Raw genomic sequence first — 19593 nt, 5'->3', positions numbered from 1 at the left:
CACCCTCTTCCTTATATGCTTCGCATACCTATATGTTCGCGTGGGACACGGGGTAACTTCACCCACCTCAGAAGCGATGGTGCTATACGGCACGTCAGTCCGGTTGTACTCCCAGCCGCTAGTGCAGGGGACGACGGCCCACTCGTCGTCAGGCGTGGTCCGCCCGGCCGCCAGCGCCGCGGCCCAGTCCGCTGAGTACATGCGGCGTCGAGAGACACCAGCACGGGGAGGAAGCCTATTCCTTAGCGCCCTTATATAGAGCGTGGGACACCCTCTTTCTTATATGCTTCGCATACCTATATGTTCGCGTGGGACACCCTCTTCCTTATATGCTTCGCATACCTATATGTTCGCGTGGGACACCCTCTTCCTTATATGCTTCGCATACCTATATGTTCGCGTGGGACACCCTCTTCCTTATATGCTTCGCATACCTATATGTTCGCGTGGGACACGGGGTAACTTCACCCACCTCAGAAGCGATGGTGCTATACGGCACGTCAGTCCGGTTGTACTCCCAGCCGCTAGTGCAGGGGACGACGGCCCACTCGTCGTCAGGCGTGGTCCGCCCGGCCGCCAGCGCCGCGGCCCAGTCCGCTGAGTACATGCGGCGTCGAGAGACACCAGCACGGGGAGGAAGCCTATTCCTTAGCGCCCTTATATAGAGCGTGGGACACCCTCTTTCTTATATGCTTCGCATACCTATATGTTCGCGTGGGACACCCTCTTCCTTATATGCTTCGCATACCTATATGTTCGCGTGGGACACCCTCTTCCTTATATGCTTCGCATACCTATATGTTCGCGTGGGACACCCTCTTCCTTATATGCTTCGCATACCTATATGTTCGCGTGGGACACGGGGTAACTTCACCCACCTCAGAAGCGATGGTGCTATACGGCACGTCAGTCCGGTTGTACTCCCAGCCGCTAGTGCAGGGGACGACGGCCCACTCGTCGTCAGGCGTGGTCCGCCCGGCCGCCAGCGCCGCGGCCCAGTCCGCTGAGTACATGCGGCGTCGAGAGACACCAGCACGGGGAGGAAGCCTATTCCTTAGCGCCCTTATATAGAGCGTGGGACACCCTCGCACTTAAATGTGCAGCATAAGTATATAGAGCGTGGGACACCCTCTTTCTTATATGCTTCGCATACCTATATGTTCGCGTGGGACACCCTCTTCCTTATATGCTTCGCATACCTATATAGAGCGTGGGACACCCTCTTCCTTATATGCTTCGCATACCTATATGTTCGCGTGGGACACCCTCTTCCTTATATGCTTCGCATACCTATATGTTCGCGTGGGACACCCTCTTCCTTATATGCTTCGCATACCTATATGTTCGCGTGGGACACCCTCTTCCTTATATGCTTCGCATACCTATATGTTCGCGTGGGACACGGGGTAACTTCACCCACCTCAGAAGCGATGGTGCTATACGGCACGTCAGTCCGGTTGTACTCCCAGCCGCTAGTGCAGGGGACGACGGCCCACTCGTCGTCAGGCGTGGTCCGCCCGGCCGCCAGCGCCGCGGCCCAGTCCGCTGAGTACATGCGGCGTCGAGAGACACCAGCACGGGGAGGAAGCCTATTCCTTAGCGCCCTTATATAGAGCGTGGGACACCCTCTTTCTTATATGCTTCGCATACCTATATAGAGCGTGGGACACCCTCTTCCTTATATGCTTCGCATACCTATATGTTCGCGTGGGACACGGGGTAACTTCACCCACCTCAGAAGCGATGGTGCTATACGGCACGTCAGTCCGGTTGTACTCCCAGCCGCTAGTGCAGGGGACGACGGCCCACTCGTCGTCAGGCGTGGTCCGCCCGGCCGCCAGCGCCGCGGCCCAGTCCGCTGAGTACATGCGGCGTCGAGAGACACCAGCACGGGGAGGAAGCCTATTCCTTAGCGCCCTTATATAGAGCGTGGGACACCCTCTTTCTTATATGCTTCGCATACCTATATGTTCGCGTGGGACACCCTCTTCCTTATATGCTTCGCATACCTATATGTTCGCGTGGGTCACCCTCTTCCTTATATGCTTCGCATAAGTATATAGAGCGTGGGACACCCTCTTCCTTATATGCTTCGCATACCTATATGTTCGCGTGGGACACGGGGTAACTTCACCCACCTCAGAAGCGATGGTGCTATACGGCACGTCAGTCCGGTTGTACTCCCAGCCGCTAGTGCAGGGGACGACGGCCCACTCGTCGTCAGGCGTGGTCCGCCCGGCCGCCAGCGCCGCGGCCCAGTCCGCTGAGTACATGCGGCGTCGAGAGACACCAGCACGGGGAGGAAGCCTATTCCTTAGCGCCCTTATATAGAGCGTGGGACACCCTCTTTCTTATATGCTTCGCATACCTATATGTTCGCGTGGGACACCCTCTTCCTTATATGCTTCGCATACCTATATGTTCGCGTGGGACACCCTCTTCCTTATATGCTTCGCATACCTATATGTTCGCGTGGGACACCCTCTTCCTTATATGCTTCGCATACCTATATGTTCGCGTGGGACACGGGGTAACTTCACCCACCTCAGAAGCGATGGTGCTATACGGCACGTCAGTCCGGTTGTACTCCCAGCCGCTAGTGCAGGGGACGACGGCCCACTCGTCGTCAGGCGTGGTCCGCCCGGCCGCCAGCGCCGCGGCCCAGTCCGCTGAGTACATGCGGCGTCGAGAGACACCAGCACGGGGAGGAAGCCTATTCCTTAGCGCCCTTATATAGAGCGTGGGACACCCTCTTTCTTATATGCTTCGCATACCTATATGTTCGCGTGGGACACCCTCTTCCTTATATGCTTCGCATACCTATATGTTCGCGTGGGACACCCTCTTCCTTATATGCTTCGCATACCTATATGTTCGCGTGGGACACCCTCTTCCTTATATGCTTCGCATACCTATATGTTCGCGTGGGACACGGGGTAACTTCACCCACCTCAGAAGCGATGGTGCTATACGGCACGTCAGTCCGGTTGTACTCCCAGCCGCTAGTGCAGGGGACGACGGCCCACTCGTCGTCAGGCGTGGTCCGCCCGGCCGCCAGCGCCGCGGCCCAGTCCGCTGAGTACATGCGGCGTCGAGAGACACCAGCACGGGGAGGAAGCCTATTCCTTAGCGCCCTTATATAGAGCGTGGGACACCCTCTTCCTTATATGCTTCGCATACCTATATGTTCGCGTGGGACACCCTCTTCCTTATATGCTTCGCATACCTATATGTTCGCGTGGGACACCCTCTTCCTTATATGCTTCGCATAAGTATATAGAGCGTGGGACACCCTCTTCCTTATATGCTTCGCATACCTATATGTTCGCGTGGGACACCCTCTTCCTTATATGCTTCGCATACCTATATGTTCGCGTGGGACACGGGGTAACTTCACCCACCTCAGAAGCGATGGTGCTATACGGCACGTCAGTCCGGTTGTACTCCCAGCCGCTAGTGCAGGGGACGACGGCCCACTCGTCGTCAGGCGTGGTCCGCCCGGCCGCCAGCGCCGCGGCCCAGTCCGCTGAGTACATGCGGCGTCGAGAGACACCAGCACGGGGAGGAAGCCTATTCCTTAGCGCCCTTATATAGAGCGTGGGACACCCTCTTCCTTATATGCTTCGCATACCTATATAGAGCGTGGGACACCCTCTTCCTTATATGCTTCGCATACCTATATGTTCGCGTGGGACACCCTCTTCCTTATATGCTTCGCATAAGTATATAGAGCGTGGGACACCCTCTTCCTTATATGCTTCGCATACCTATATGTTCGCGTGGGACACCCTCTTCCTTATATGCTTCGCATACCTATATGTTCGCGTGGGACACCCTCTTCCTTATATGCTTCGCATAAGTATATAGAGCGTGGGACACCCTCTTCCTTATATGCTTCGCATACCTATATGTTCGCGTGGGACACCCTCTTCCTTATATGCTTCGCATACCTATATGTTCGCGTGGGACACGGGGTAACTTCACCCACCTCAGAAGCGATGGTGCTATACGGCACGTCAGTCCGGTTGTACTCCCAGCCGCTAGTGCAGGGGACGACGGCCCACTCGTCGTCAGGCGTGGTCCGCCCGGCCGCCAGCGCCGCGGCCCAGTCCGCTGAGTACATGCGGCGTCGAGAGACACCAGCACGGGGAGGAAGCCTATTCCTTAGCGCCCTTATATAGAGCGTGGGACACCCTCGCACTTATATGTGCAGCATACCTATATAGAGCGTGGGACACCCTCTTCCTTATATGCTTCGCATACCTATATGTTCGCGTGGGACACCCTCTTCCTTATATGCTTCGCATACCTATATGTTCGCGTGGGACACGGGGTAACTTCACCCACCTCAGAAGCGATGGTGCTATACGGCACGTCAGTCCGGTTGTACTCCCAGCCGCTAGTGCAGGGGACGACGGCCCACTCGTCGTCAGGCGTGGTCCGCCCGGCCGCCAGCGCCGCGGCCCAGTCCGCTGAGTACATGCGACAGCGGTCGTGGCTGTACGGGCCGGAGGAGAGCGGCGGGATGGCTAGGGCTCGTCTGGAACATGAGGAGGAGATTTTAATGGGTACTTAAGTATTACTCTTTTATAAAGTTAAGGCCAGCTACCGGATCACCACCGACACATTAGCAATTAACAATCCATAAGCAGTGTCATTCGCCTGTCAAACATCTGTCAGATCCATACAAGTTATGTCAGATTTGACAGAGGATAGACACTGCGCGATGGTGGTAAGCCTTCAGCTTAAACAAGTGGAAGGTCAAGAACAGAATGTGGTGGCGCTCCTTGGGAGAGACCTATATCGGTGGCTGTATAGCCTGTGGCGGTTTTCTATGATACAAGGATCATGATTATACGACAAAATAAACTGCCTTATTCTTTCTCTACACCAATAAATAATTACTATTTAATACCACAAAAAACTTTAAACATTGTTTAAGAAGTGATTAAAACTAAATTTTACAGATTTATCAGGCGTTTGACAGCGCTAAACTGGTGTTTAACACTGTCTAAGTTTGTGTGGTTAGGCCCTAACCTAAGGGCTTGTAAGCGTCCACCTATCGGTATCGATGCCACGATTGTCATTAAATGTATGGAGAAACGGCGTCAGCAATGCCGATGAAGAGGATGCACTTGTGTGATTTTCTATAAAAAGAATTCCTTCCATTGCATACGATGCTAAAAAGTGGACGCTTAGCTTAATCCAGGTCTAGTGTTTGTCTTATTACCGACGTGCCAACAATAACAAGTGAAAAAAACATCTGCAAGAATTCACGACCGCCGCCGCTGCGCCCGCGCAACCACCGACCGTTACGTGCGAAGCATCGACCGTCGACCTCAAACCGCAACTCCGGTCCAAACAATAGCAAAGGTCATTAACAATCGTGTAATGTTGCTACAAGGCTGTGGGCAATGAACCGTCTGATTGATTTGTGTTTGAAGTTAGTTCGGAGTGTCCGGACATCCGTTCCGGTAGGTTGTAGCCGGATGTGGACGTGATTATAAGAAAACAGGAAGAAAACTAGATACAAGTACTTAAGTCACTTTAAGTGACTTCAATTAACTCTAACTATCGACAAAATGTAGGTACCTTAGTAGAGTTAGAGTCAGACCAATTGATTAATTTCTATGTTTTTTTTTATACTTACATGGTAGGTACATATTATGTATCTAGTTAGGTATCATTAGATAGAATCTGTCAGAAGATGACGTATTTTTTGGGACTTACGTTTTGGTTTACAAATCTTTTGATTTTGTCTGTCGGGCATAGCAGCTCCCAAGAAGAATTAGGTACCAACTAGGGCATGCAATACCGCAATACCGGTATTGCGTAATACCGGCATCCCGGACAAAATCCATGCTTTTTTCAATACCGGTATTGAAAGTTAATACCGGTATTGAAGTAATACCGGAATCGGACCTTTTTTAGGCTATAAATCAAGCGATTAAGATATAGTTTGCCTTGTGCTCCTATATACTATGAAAGTGCACTTGTTTTCAACCGTTACATGCTGTTTTTGGCCTTTGGAAACCTACTTGTTGTCCATGCGTTCTAAAATTTTAACTCTTAATACTCAATTCTCGTAAAAAATATTACATAATACAGAATTTGATTGCTTTTTCTTGTTGTATTTTGCCATTTATAACAAGGAAGTCTCATACCGGTATTAATACCGGGATCCCGGTATTGAGTTCTAATACCGGAACTCAATACCGGTATTGAAAATATTACCGGTATTGCATGCCCTAGTACCAACATAAGGTAGGAACATAAGTTGTATGTATGTCGCAGGCATTTTGTAAGATCTCGCCGTTTACATACGGCGTATTCAGTTTACAAACGCTCGCTGTTTTGTAATTTGCCGAAGGCATATTGATAACTCGTTCAATCGTTCTGATTTCGACGTTAGTTGCAGTTTTAGGGTGACCATGATAAAACACAGTTTGAACTTGGAACAAATGGAAACATCTGACTTTATTTCAGAATTTCAAGTAAGACTTTTTACTTTTATTTCTAAAGTAGGTACCTAAGCAGGTACTACATAAGTTTAAATATTTAATAAAAAGATACCTACATTTAAATAAAAAAAGTAGTCATTTATACAGATCAATAAAACTAGGCATTTCCAGATAAAAACAAACACTTGGCCCGAATGCACTAAACTTAGGAAAACGCTAAACCCTTTACTAAACAATTTATGAAGCTCTAAATTAATATCCTGCAGGTGTCCTCCGTACAACGGGATCTATGGATAACGTAGTAGTTTTTAGGTGCGGGATAACCTCAAAAACGTTGTCGTTTGTCTACGGTCTTTTTACTGCTCCTGTACTGTAATAAATGACTTTAAAGTCACAATTATTTGGTGAAAATGCTTCTACAATCGTAATATTTGCACTGTTTTGAGTATTTATTGAGTCACAGAACCACTACTTGAAGCCATTTTTGTTGTTGTGATCAACAGCGCCGCGCGTGGTAAGAACCAGAACTAAATTCTTCAATTTGCCGCGGCATTATGTAAACGGCGTATGGATTGTCAATGAAATGTTGTGGCATAATATAAAATGACACGGCAATATACATTTTGCCCTCGGCATATTACAAAACAGCGAGCGTTTGTAAACTGACGACGCCGTATGTAAACGGCGAGATCTTACAAAATGCCTGCGACATGTATATGCACTCACGACTGTAATCCCAGAAGGGGTAGTCAGAGGTGGCTGCGAGTCACCCACTTTTCGCAGCACATTCGTACTCACGTGATAGGTTGCGAACCATATCGCCGTTTTGGAACATAAGTTATCATTATCATAAAAAATCCAGCCACTAAGGTAATCATAGTTTTAAGTATTTTCCGTAGTTTTTTCGTGTAGATTACTTAATTACTATTAGCCTGTTGCATGACGAAGGTACATGCTTTTGTTAAAAATGAACAAATAGAACAACAAGAATGGAATCTGAAATTAAGACATTAACTTTTTGCTGTATTGTGTCTGTCTCAGAGCTGTATCGTTTACTAGTTACTACTGTATTATTCATAAGAATGATAAGTTTGCTATTCTACAAATGAGTTAGCTTAGCGTGGCTAATAGTCTAGATTCTTGATTCATTAATCATCAAATTAAAACAAAACCTACCTAGTCAACGATATCTCCTGAAAAAAGTTTCGGTTTGGACGGTGTGTTATATATACTGTTTTCGTGTTAGTGCCTGCATCTGACATTGTCTCGAGTAGAACCTTCGAGCGTATCCACAGGTCCAAACTGCCTTCCCAAGATTACTTAGACAATTTCCCATCACGCTGGTCCTGGCTGGAGTTTATAAGTTTCATTTCCCACCAGGCAGATCCACGGTGGTTTGGCGGGTTAACCTCTAGATGTGCTAAACCATGTTGTATTTAAATTGGATAGTCTGCATCGTGTACTATCTTTTACATCGACCTTCGTTAAGGCGTTTACGGATGTCCGTCCGGTTGTCTGTAGGTCTGTCAGACAAGCTATCGAACACTTCGCTTTATTCGCTATAAAATAGCGTAGGTAAACGGTCATTCATATACAGGGTGTTGCAAAAAGGGTATACTAAGCCGAAACCTACATGTGCAGCATGGTACCTATATCTAAGTCCTAAACTGAAATCAGAATTTCAAAATTCACGAAAAAAAAACATTCTCCATAGTAAAAAGTCACGTAACCAACAAAGTTTCTAAACAATTAGGTTTCGGATTAGTATAGGTACCCTTTTTGCAACACCCTGTATATTATACGTTAGATACATTAGAAGGGATATCTTCGTGGAACTTAACCCTGTTTTAAGATTGCGTGATGGTTATTTTATAACTGTGTTACATACAAGAATGTTACAAGTTTGCATATAAATTCTAGCCTGTGTTATATTATTATCTAGTTACTTATAAATCAAATTAATGACAACTTTAATTTAAACTTAATTGCATCTTGTTATTTATTTGTTTAAATGTTTTGCTACCATTAAAATGTGTCTGAGCTATGCTAATAAGTTCATTAGATCACTTTTTATACCAATTTATAGATATGCTATGACTGTACAAAACATAAATCAATCAATAACATTAATTTTATAATTGACAAACACAAGGTGATCCAAAATATTATCGAGGTCAAAATAATATTCAAATAGATTTATTTAGCTTCCTGATTTTTTGCAAGCAATGCAAATAGACTAGTTTGGTCCTACCTTAAGTTATTTCATGTTTTAATTTATGTTATAACTAGCTGTTCCCGCGAGCTTCGCTTCGGCTTAAAAAGTTTTCCTGTGGGAATTCCGGGATAAAAAGTAGCCTGTGTTCTTTCCCAGGGTCTAGACCAGGGTATACCAAATTTCATTCAAATCTGTTCAGTATTTTTGGCGTGAAAGAGTAACAGACAGACAGACAGACACAGTTACTATCGCATTTATAGTATTAGTCAGGATTATAATATGACACGTGATATGACAGACCGGATGGCGCAGTGGTAAAGACTGATGCGCCGATGGTCTCCGGTTCAATTCCGAGCTAGGGCAGTAATTCTTTAAAATGCTCCAAAATCTAACATAAGAATCAAAATCTGTTATGGACGGTTAAGGAAAAAATCTTGAGGAAACCTGCACATCTAGATGTGTGAACCCAGCAACCCGCAGTGGACCAGCGTGGTGGGAAATGGTTCAAGCTTTGGAAGGCAGTTTATACAGGATGTTGCAAAAAGGGTATAAAGCCGAAAGGCATAAAGACGAAACAACTTTTGTTCAGAATTACCCTCTGAGTCATCCCCTTTCGGCTTAGTATACCCTTTTCGCAACACCCTGTATAGGCCTTTACGCGATGTGTACAAAGGTTCCATTCGAGAGAGCCAGGTGCAGGCACTTACACCTAACACCCCAGAATAGAATAGAAAAGGTCTGTTATACCAATTAAAAGTTGGTGCAGCCATGTAGCTCTGCCCAGCATTATTAACTACTAGCTGTTCCCGTGAGCTTCGCTTCGCCTTAAAAAGTTTTCCCGTGGGAATTACGGGATAAAAAGTAGCCTATGTTCTTTCCCAGGGTCTAGACCGTATGTATACAAAATATCATTCAAATCCGTTCGTAGTTTTGGCGTGAAAGAGTAACAGACAGACAGACAGACACAGTTACTTTCGCATTTATAGTATTAGTAAGGATTGTAACTGTATTGGTAGTATATAGAGAATATTATTATCTTAATTTGTTTACTCAATGAAGCCGGATCTTCTGGTTTAATTAACGTAATGTAAGTCATGGGTGGTTGCATTTTTAATTACTGTAAAAAGTTTTTAGGTTTGTTAGATTACGCGTTCTAACCTACACGAGGGTACTTATTAAGATCTTTTGATTTTCCCTACAAATTACCATTGTGTTATGTTCCAACAGAACTACTTATTAATAACTGAAAAAAAACTTAACTATACTAGATACCTATCTATACTTATCTCAAATATTTCAGAAATTATCAGTTCAATCGACAGTGGAAATAAGTTAATCATTTAAAGGATACACCGATTTACCAATCACCCTGTATACTAACTCATAGGTACAAAAATGGCGGTCATCACTAAAAGCGATTTATTCAACCTTTAGGTGGAAGGTTATTGATGTATGGCTCACTGCAGTTTCAACTTGCAGATTTTATGTGCTCAAGTACCTTTAAGTACTTAGGTATTTACCCGGATGCTACTTAATAATATACCTAGGTAAACATGATATGTCCACCAACCCGCAGTAGGCCAGCGGCCCAGCGTGGTGGACTAAGCCTAAACCCTAAAACCCTAAACCCCAGCAGTGGGGACGTGATGGGTAGTGATGTGTGCAAAGGTATTATTTTTGTGTGAAACTTCTAAGGTGTAGGTAAAACTCACCTTGCCTCCACAGTGAGGTTGGCCAGCTCGGGCACCCAGCACCAGTGCTGCTCCGGTACAAGAGTCATGAATATTTGTGAAAAATACACGAACGCCACAAAAAATGCAAAAGGTATCATCAGTAGGAACAAAATTTTCTGGTAAAGTCCAAATTCTCCAACGTATGGCAATAAATCGTCGAAATCTGTGTTCTTTTTTTGACTGTTATTTTTTTCTTCTTTCCCGCCAGTGTGTTGTTTCGGCGGGATTTCTGGACTGTCGTTTTCGTTTACAAACGCTTTGTTGACGAATCCTTCTCCGAGAGCGATGTTTGACAGGTTGTGGTCTATGGTCGAGTTTGGGCGGGAATCGTCTTCTGGCGCGCAGGGTGTTGTTCTTTCTTGGGGCGCCATTTTGTTTGCTTTCTTTCTTTTTATAAAAAAATATGTTTGTTTTTAATTTAAATGCATGCCCTTTTTGTTGCTAGCCTGTAACAAAGGAAATTAAATTTAAGTACTTAACATTTACACACGGGGTGTAGGAAAGATTGGACGTTCATGCTGCCTTAGCGTGTCTGGAAGACATTTAGCGATAAGGCCGGATATTGTACTAAATATCTCAAAATTATAATAACTAAGTACATATATTTATTCTTACTAAACTTACATCCTAGTAGGTACTCTATAACCCTAGTCTGTAGGTTACATAGTGTTAATTATTACGTACCTAGTTTTAATATATTGAGATATTTATATAATTCATTTCGGAATGGAGGGTGTCCCACTAATAGGTATCATTTAAAATCCAGACTTAATTGTCACGTATTTTTTCACGCAATCTATTTACGTATTCAGTGGAAGATGTGTCTATAAAATCACTATGCTTACCAGGCTGCACTTCGATTACTGTAAGCCGCGGCATAGCAAACATCTTTATTTATTGTAAAACTTAAGTTAACGATTTACGAACAAGTATGGTGAATTACATACAAAACAAAATAAGAGCTCAGTTTCTTTGGAATTGACGCTCCATCTTATAATTAATCTTGTTCGTATATTCTTAATCTAAGCCCGTTATCGATAATCCTTTAATGATTCAGTGAGGTTCTGTGATTGAGTTGACCCCAAGGGGGTGTATACCTGTGGGTCACATTGACTTATCATTTGTATCTGAATAAATTAAGCCTAAAAATACACATCTACCTAATCTTTTCAAAAGCCTACAAGTGGTCTTTATTTAAAACCAAGGCCAAACAAGTTTTAAAACATAGGTCGAGTACATTTATATACCTACATCTGGGTAGACATGTAGCTAAGGTACAGGCATTTAGTAAGGACCTAGGCACTGCCTCGATTTCTTAACAGCCTTAAACTATAGGCCAAAACTGAAAGTAGGTTATGCAAGGACTTTTGTTAAGCTATGATTTATCTAGATACCCTACTGTGGCCTATGATCAAGATAATAAATGGTCTAAATCTTTTAAACGACATAAACTCTCAAGTTTTTAAGCTTTACTTTTGTATTATTCTGTTACTAGCTGTTCCCGCGAGCTACGCTTCGCCTAAAAAGTTTTTGGTTTGAATTCCGAGATAAAAAGTAGCTTATGTGTTAATCCAGGATGTCAGCTAACTCCATACTTCCATACCAAATTTCATTAAAATCGGTTCAGCCGTTTTGACGTGAAAAAGTAACAATCATACACATTATACATACCTACTCACAAACTTTCGCCTTGGATATATTTACCTATACTTTCAGGATTTATAGGATGCGAAAATTCATGATAATCGTCGATTCTGTCCTCAGCTTTCCTCATCCAGCCACTACCGGCTACTTGTCTAAAAATACCTTTTAAGCACAGAGGTTTGGAGGGTGTCCCACTCCACGTAAGCCTATAAATTATGGTGGTTATTCAGGTATTTGGGACACGCATGTCATTGTCAGCAAATATTGTCATATTGATTATATTGCAAGATTGATCTAAATCGGTTCAACAGTTTAAATTTAAAATTATTGTAACAACTTTACGTATTATAAAAAATATTTATAATAATATTGAGGCTATTTCTAAGAGCCTTACTTACATTGACAAATTACAATATTTAAGTACAAATTAGATACTTAGGTAGGTATGTACCAAAACTAATAAACTAGTACTTAATTAAACGCAAACCATGACATAGAACTTGCTTCCAAGATCACTATAATTAAAAAAAAACTGTATCAATCATCCTCCATTACCGCTGCTCCATAATTCACCCTGAATTTTAAATTTATTGTCTTTTTTCATCAGAAAACAAGCAATAAGAATCCCCATTGTATGTAAAACATGAAAATTGATAATTACTAAATGATACTAACTTCTAAACGCATGCACTATACCTTTAACATTCGAGTTTAAGTCTTTTTTCAACGGATTAGGACTGAAAATGTTTTGCTATGCGAATAGGTGAGTATTTCTTAACTCTGCTGTAGGGTTTGGAGTCTTATGCAGTAGGTAACAAGGGTGGTATTTGTGTGTGTGGCGTCGGCAGTGACCCCGTTGGTTACTGATCACGACGCTGGTCTATAATTGTGTGTTTTCTTGTAGTGTGAATACTTATTTGTAAGAAATGTGCAAAATGGAGAAGGCATATGAGACATTCATCACATTCATCACGACATTCACGACCCATCACGTCCCCACTGCTGGGGCACGGGTCTCCTTCCAATGAAGGAAGGGTTTATGCCTAGTGCACCACGCTGCCCTAGTGTGGGTTGGTGGACCCCAACACAAGCAAGCTTGTGCTGAGAGAGTTGTCGGGTAAGTGGGCAACGCAACTGTCAGATGTTTTCAAGCTGCGCGAAGGCCTCTGAATAGGCTTAACGACTGCTGCCGATATAATATCATAAGAAAATAGCGCATCATTTGAACCACTGAACTAATAAATTTAAAGTCGCCTTGTAAAAAATCTCATTCGAACATTCTCATTCGGTTCAACCTAGCAATAATTGACCATCATAAATATATACAGATTCCCACGTAAAATTTATAGGTAAGGTTTTTTAAATTTATAGGTACCTTTTTGTAGTGGGTACTAGTTACTATTCCGTGGTAGTGGTATAAAACCCAGTGCTTAATAGTTTTTGTTAAATCCGGATTAGCCGACTCTATGTCTCAAATTAGTTAATGTGTGTCTCAAAAACCCACAATAGCTTTTTTCTATAACACTATTAGTGTAAAAAATGCATAGAGCTTAAAAAAACGTCAAACGTTTGGCAACAATAAAAACAAAGAAATATGGAATAACCGAGTTTATGCTTCCTCTAGTTAAAAAACACTATTTTTTTAAAGAGAAAAGTTTTTGTTCTTGTTAAGTAATTCGTCATAATTATGTAAACTTTTGCATTTTCCAAAAAAAGTTACGTTTTTACTCATTAAACTACCTACACTGCCGGGCAATGAAAAAGTTCCACTCACAAAATACCGACAACAAACGACCCCAATTTTTTAAAAGATTTAATTTAAAATTGGAATAAAATATTACCAATTTTTGTTGGTGATATCCTGATGTTCAGTGAAATGTACTTCAATGTTGCAGAAGACGGCATTAAGCTAGCCTTTTCCGTTTAGAAGTAATTTGGTGCTTTTCTCAGTGGAACCTTTTCATTGCCCGTGAGTGTATAAAGACGCACGTAATATTATATTTAACACGTTTTAATCCTGGTTAAGATATACTTTTTGAATTTTGCATTGCAGTTGAGCAGAAATGCTTCTTGGCAATGTTTTTTTAATCACCCTATATGTCATAACCATAATACAGTCCAACTATAAAGTCCTGACATTAGAGAGTGCGATTTTGCAAAGACTTTTTATCATTATCAGTACTTACATTAACATAAAAGTACATTTAAAAAATAAAATACCATTTGGCAATGGCTTTTAATAAATACATCGATTAAATACGGCCTGTAACAATTAGTTAGGTACCACTTCCGTTTTCAGGACTTTATAGTTTTGCTGTACCCACCTATATGCCACATCCATTCCTAAACAGAGCTAACCAGCTGATTGTCATCTGTCCCCTGTATAGTTCCTTGACTTTAGGCTCAGAATAAAGTTGTTAGTTTTAATACATACTTCGTACATTATTATTGTTATTACCAAAGCTGTTATTAAATATTTAAATAGGTAAGTACATTAGGTACTCACTCCTATAAGTTCGTAAGAAAAATAAACATATACAATACAGTACACTTTATTTGCATCAAGAACAAAAATTACAAAAAAACTTAAAAAATAAAACAGTACAAAAAGGCGGCCTTATTGCTTATAGCAATCTCTACCAGACAACCTTTGGATGGATGAGAGTGTTTCTATAGGTATCATCATCATCATCATCATCATCAGCCAATATTCATCCACTGCTGGACATAGGCCTCTCCCAAGGAGCGCCACAACACTCGGTCCTCGGCCTTCCTCATCCAACCACTACCGGCTACCCGCCTAAGGTCGTCAGTCCAGCGGGCAGGAGGGCGTCCCACGCTGCGTTTGCCTGTTCGTGGTCTCCACTCGAGAACTCGTCTACCCCAACGGTTATCGGTTCTTCGGCAGATATGACCAGCCCACTGCCACTTCAGCTTGCATATTTTGACAGCTATAGGTATACGATTGTGAAAAAAATCGCAAACGCAATAATTATTAAAGTGTGTAAATTTTTTCATTTATTTAGCTAATTATTTATTTGAATATACGCCTACTCTATAAGGATTAGGTACTCTACAATAATACTGGCCTGTAACTGTTAATTTCTATAAGTTTATCTACCGATGTCTAGTTAGTAGTTAAGTACATCAAAGTTCGACGGCACCGTAGCTAAGGCGGTAGTGAAGCTGCTTCCGAAGCTGAGGACCGCGGGTTTGAATCCCGCCCAGGGCAAACATTTGTGTGATGAGCATTTGTGAGCCTTGTGTCTGGTTGTCGTTTATATATTCAATTTCTATTTGTGTAGATAAATCAGCTGTCCGACACCCATAACACAGGTTCTACCTAGCTTGGGGTCAGATGGCCGTGTGTGAGATGTCCCCACATATTTATATTTAAAGTTGGGCCCGGCTACAGTAAACCTAAGTAGGTAGATACTTAAGCATGGACTTAAAAAAACCATTATAAATAAGTAAACTAAGTAAAAAATATATTTTTAAAGGAATAACATTGATACTGAGCAAAAACTAAATGAATAATTTTAAAAATCTGTTAAGTGAAATGCGAATACGAATTTTCGATACAAAAGAATTCAACGGGTTGCAGAACTTCAAAAAATATATTTTACTGTAAGAAAAAAATATTAATAAATCTGCTCGTGGGTGGATTTAAGTGACTTGTAAATATGTTACAATATTTTGAATCAAGATAAAAAAAATAAGAAGCATACATATCAAGGACTTACAGTCCTGAATGTAATGCAATTTATATAAAATTACATACACTTTCAAATGACCTTGCGATTTTAATGTAATTTAATGCATTTTGTCCTTAAAAGGCTTTTAATTTTGCAAATTATTAATCCTTGTTACTTATTCAGTTTTAAATGCATATTTATCTTCATAATCTGTCTGAGATTATGATATTTGTTGGATTAATCATAATAATAATATATAACTAAACTACATTTTGTATTGTTTAATTAACTATATATATTTTGTTAAGCCTAGTCAGAGGCCTTCGGGCGGCTTGAAAACATCTGACAGTCGGGTTGCCCACTTACCCGACAACTCTCTCAGCACAAGCTTGCTTGTGTTGGGATCCACCAACCCGCACTTGGCCAGCGTGGTGGACTAGGCCTAAAACCCTTCCTTCATTGGAAGGAGACCCGTGCCCCAGCAGTGGGGACGTAATGGGTCGTGATGATGATGATGATGATATATTTTGTTTGATATTTATATTAAATAGCTGTTCCCGCCCGCTTCGCTTCGCCTTAAAAAAATTCCCGTGGGAATTCCGCGATAAAAAGTAGCATACTTATGTTCTTTTTCAGGGTCTAGATCATGTGAATACCAAATTTCATTCAAATCCGTTCAGTAGTTTTGGCGTGAAAGAGTAACAGACTGACAGACACAGTTACTTTCGCATTTACCTATAATATTAGTTAGGATTCGTCAGAAGTACTTATAGACTCATTGTAAATACAAATGTCAAAATAAAAACTTATGCTTTTACTTAACATAACTTATGAATTAATAGATAAGAACGTGTACGGATACATAGTATACATACTACTTTTAGTAATAAGGCCACCGATTGTACTATTTATTTTCTTTTGCATAATATTTGTAAAACTGTTTCTGTTTGTGTGTAATAAAGAGTATTTTATCTTTATCTTTATTTTTACGTGCATCTAGTTTATTTGTGGTAAGACCGATATTTCTTATCTCTAATTACTCCTTTGTATATAACTACTATGTACTTAATTACTTGAATTAAATAATTACAGCCCTTCTTAATTAGCAAAAGTCTGCTTATTCTAATCTCTTTGTTAATAATATCATGCAAAGTTATTAAAAAAACTAAATGGTATTAATTTTGTATTGAAGTTGATTAAATCTGTTAGTCATACATACCTACATATTATACATAAAACATAATTATTATGAGTAAGTACCTAAATACCTACTTTTAATTAGAATATGGTAGCTGTAGGATATCCGTGTTTTGATTATGTAAAATTATTTAAGATTGAAATACCATTTACATTGGAGTCGTGGTGGTGTGATAAGCCCTCGGCTCTCATTCTTGAGGCCGTGGGTTTGAATCCTGTCATGTAATAAATAATTCTTTAAAAATAAGGAATTAAAGTACAACGTACTCTTACAGTGTGATGAAATCTGCACATGTAGCTTCTAAGTATATGTGAACCCTGAGTGCATTTTACTCATTCAAAAACGGCGATCATACGACTCTCGCATGCGAGTCAAAACTAACTACTCCTTCAGGAATTAATTACAGTAAAACTATAAAGTCCTGAAAACGGAAGTGGATTCTAACTAATTGTTAAAGACCGTATTAAATTGATCTACTTATTATATTTTTTTAAGGACAAATCCGTTAAAAAGCCATTATCAACCGGTATTTTATTTTGAAAACGTATGTAAATGTAAGTTAATAACTGACAATGACAAAAAGTCTTAGCAAAATCGCACTTTTTATTGTCATGACTTTATAGTTGGACTGTAGGTACAGTGGTGAGCATAATCCTAACTAATATTATAAATGCGAAAGTAACTGTGTCTGTCTGTCTGTTACTCTTTCACGCCAAAACTACTGAACGGATTTGAATGAAATTTGGTATACATACGGTTTAGACCCTGGGATAGAACATAGGCTACTTTTTATCCCGGAATTCCCACGGGAAAACTTTTTAAGGTGAAGCGAAGCGCGCGGGGACAGCTAGTAATTAAATAAATCTCACGGGCAATGAAACATTTCCAGGGAGAAAAGCACCAAATTACTCCTAAACGGAAAAGGCTAGCTTAATGACGGTTTCTGCAACATTGAAGTACTTACATTTAACAGAGCATTAGAAGGAATATTAGGATATTACCAACGGCAGGACGGCCGAATGGCGTAGTGGTTAGTGACCCTGACTACTGAGCCGATGGTCCCGGGTTCGATTCCCGGCTGGGGCAGATATTTGTTTAAACACAGATATTTGTTCTCGGGTCTTGGATGTGCCCGTTAAATGGCAATAGGCCCGCCCCCTATTACATTGGGACTAACATAACATTCTGGCGAAAAGTGGGTGCAGCAATGCACCTCTGGTCCTCTGCCTACCCCGCAAGGGAGTACATTAGTACAAGGCGTGAGTGCGTGTTTTTTTTTTTACCAACTAAAAAAGTTAATATTTTGTTAAAATTTTAAAGTCGTTCGGTGTCGTAATTTTGTGAGTGGAACTTTTTCATTGCCCGTGAGTGTAGGTATTTCTTCTCCCTAGCGTTAGGAGTTTTATTAGGTATGGGGAAATGCGGTAGATAAGTACTTACTTAATTATAAAATAACTTTAAATAAAAAAAATATCTTACCTTAGTTATCCTTCGATGGCAGCAAACCAAACCAAAAGAAAATATTCACAATAAATTCAATCAATAAGCCAATCACTGCACTGTAAAGAACCTAATTTCTCCAATGGCGGGATCACCAATTTAAAAAATCATGCACTGACAGCGTCACAGAGTAACTATACGTTCGCGCGTAAAATTACTTTTGTTTTTTTTTCTGATTCAACAAAAGGCGCACGCGGCTTGCCGCGCTTACTGCCAACTGACTGGGTTTTAGATTTAGCCTTGCTTTTAAGTAACAGCTTATAAAATAGCATTGAGAATTACTGATTTACTTAAAACACTGCCCGATCCACAAAGGTCCTATCGGTTGACATTGCGTTTTTTTTTACTGGAATCGAATCGCATCATGGTTAATAATTTGACTAAAGTATCGATCGCGTCTCTAAAATAGATTTGGATCTAAATCGGGGCGCTACAATTCTTTCTAAATAGTTTTGTTTAATTACCTACCCACTCTGAAAAATATATTTATTAATCCAAAAATGTTCATGAAATACAGTTAATTAACGATAACGTTTTTGATAGTCATGAAAACAATCCTTCACACAGACTAAGTAGATTGTATAGACGAAACAGCTGGTAGCTTCTCTAGAAATTCCCCTTACGTTGCCAAAATTTTTGTGCGGATTGCTGCAAAAGTAAGAACTCCTCTCAGAATAGAATAGAATAGAATAGGGGTCCAGATTAGCGAGACTTTACTGAAGGTATTATTATTAATGTTATACCTTACATTAATATATATTATATATTAATGTTATACCTATACACAACTACATAGTAGACACAGATAGATACTATCGTAGTACCTACTACCTATCCCCCAGGGTGAGGCACAATTTTTTTTCCTCTGCCTTCCTCATCCAACCACTATCGACTGCCTGTCGAAGGTCATCCGCATATCTGGATGGCGTCCCACGCTACACATTTAGCTAAATCGAAAAATTTGACTGTCCTATAAAACCCTGTCAATGTAAATTTATTACTAACGGCTTGAATGCAAATAAATGTAAATCTATCAAATAATAACTTCATTTAGTTTATTTTATCCAGGAGCTAATCTATTCACGAATCAAAATAATTAATTGCTTTAAATACCTTATCTTTCATTCATAGCATACCATCATTGTAA

The 19593-nt window shown here is 41.1% G+C and overlaps 1 protein-coding gene across 1 annotated transcript; it reads right to left on the bottom strand.

The window, feature by feature from the left end:
• Positions 1-3865: 3865 nt before the first annotated feature.
• On the bottom strand, positions 3866-18684 carry LOC125491070 (carcinine transporter-like). The gene is made up of 3 exons (XM_048632082.1): positions 18426-18684; positions 10389-10855; positions 3866-4540 (listed from the first exon to the last, which is right to left on the bottom strand). The coding sequence occupies exons 2-3, from the start codon at positions 10778-10780 to the stop codon at positions 4264-4266; spliced, it is 669 nt and encodes a 222-aa protein (XP_048488039.1). The 5' UTR covers positions 10781-10855; positions 18426-18684; the 3' UTR covers positions 3866-4263.
• Positions 18685-19593: the final 909 nt, after the last annotated feature.

The sequence above is a fragment of the Plutella xylostella genome, chromosome 30 (genome assembly GCF_932276165.1).
Source record: "Plutella xylostella chromosome 30, ilPluXylo3.1, whole genome shotgun sequence".
Lineage (NCBI taxonomy): Eukaryota > Metazoa > Arthropoda > Insecta > Lepidoptera > Plutellidae > Plutella > Plutella xylostella.
This window is presented reverse-complemented; position numbering and strand designations above follow the sequence as displayed.

Bases quoted from the DNA above. Each gene is read 5' to 3' on its own strand.
- LOC125491070 (XM_048632082.1), bottom strand. From the start codon at position 10,780: ATGGCGCCCCAAGAAAGAACAACACCCTGCGCGCCAGAAGACGATTCC. The intron at 4,541-10,388 runs GTGAGTTTTACC...CTCATGTTCCAG, and splicing joins AACCTCACTGTGGAGGCAAG to ACGAGCCCTAGCCATCCCGC.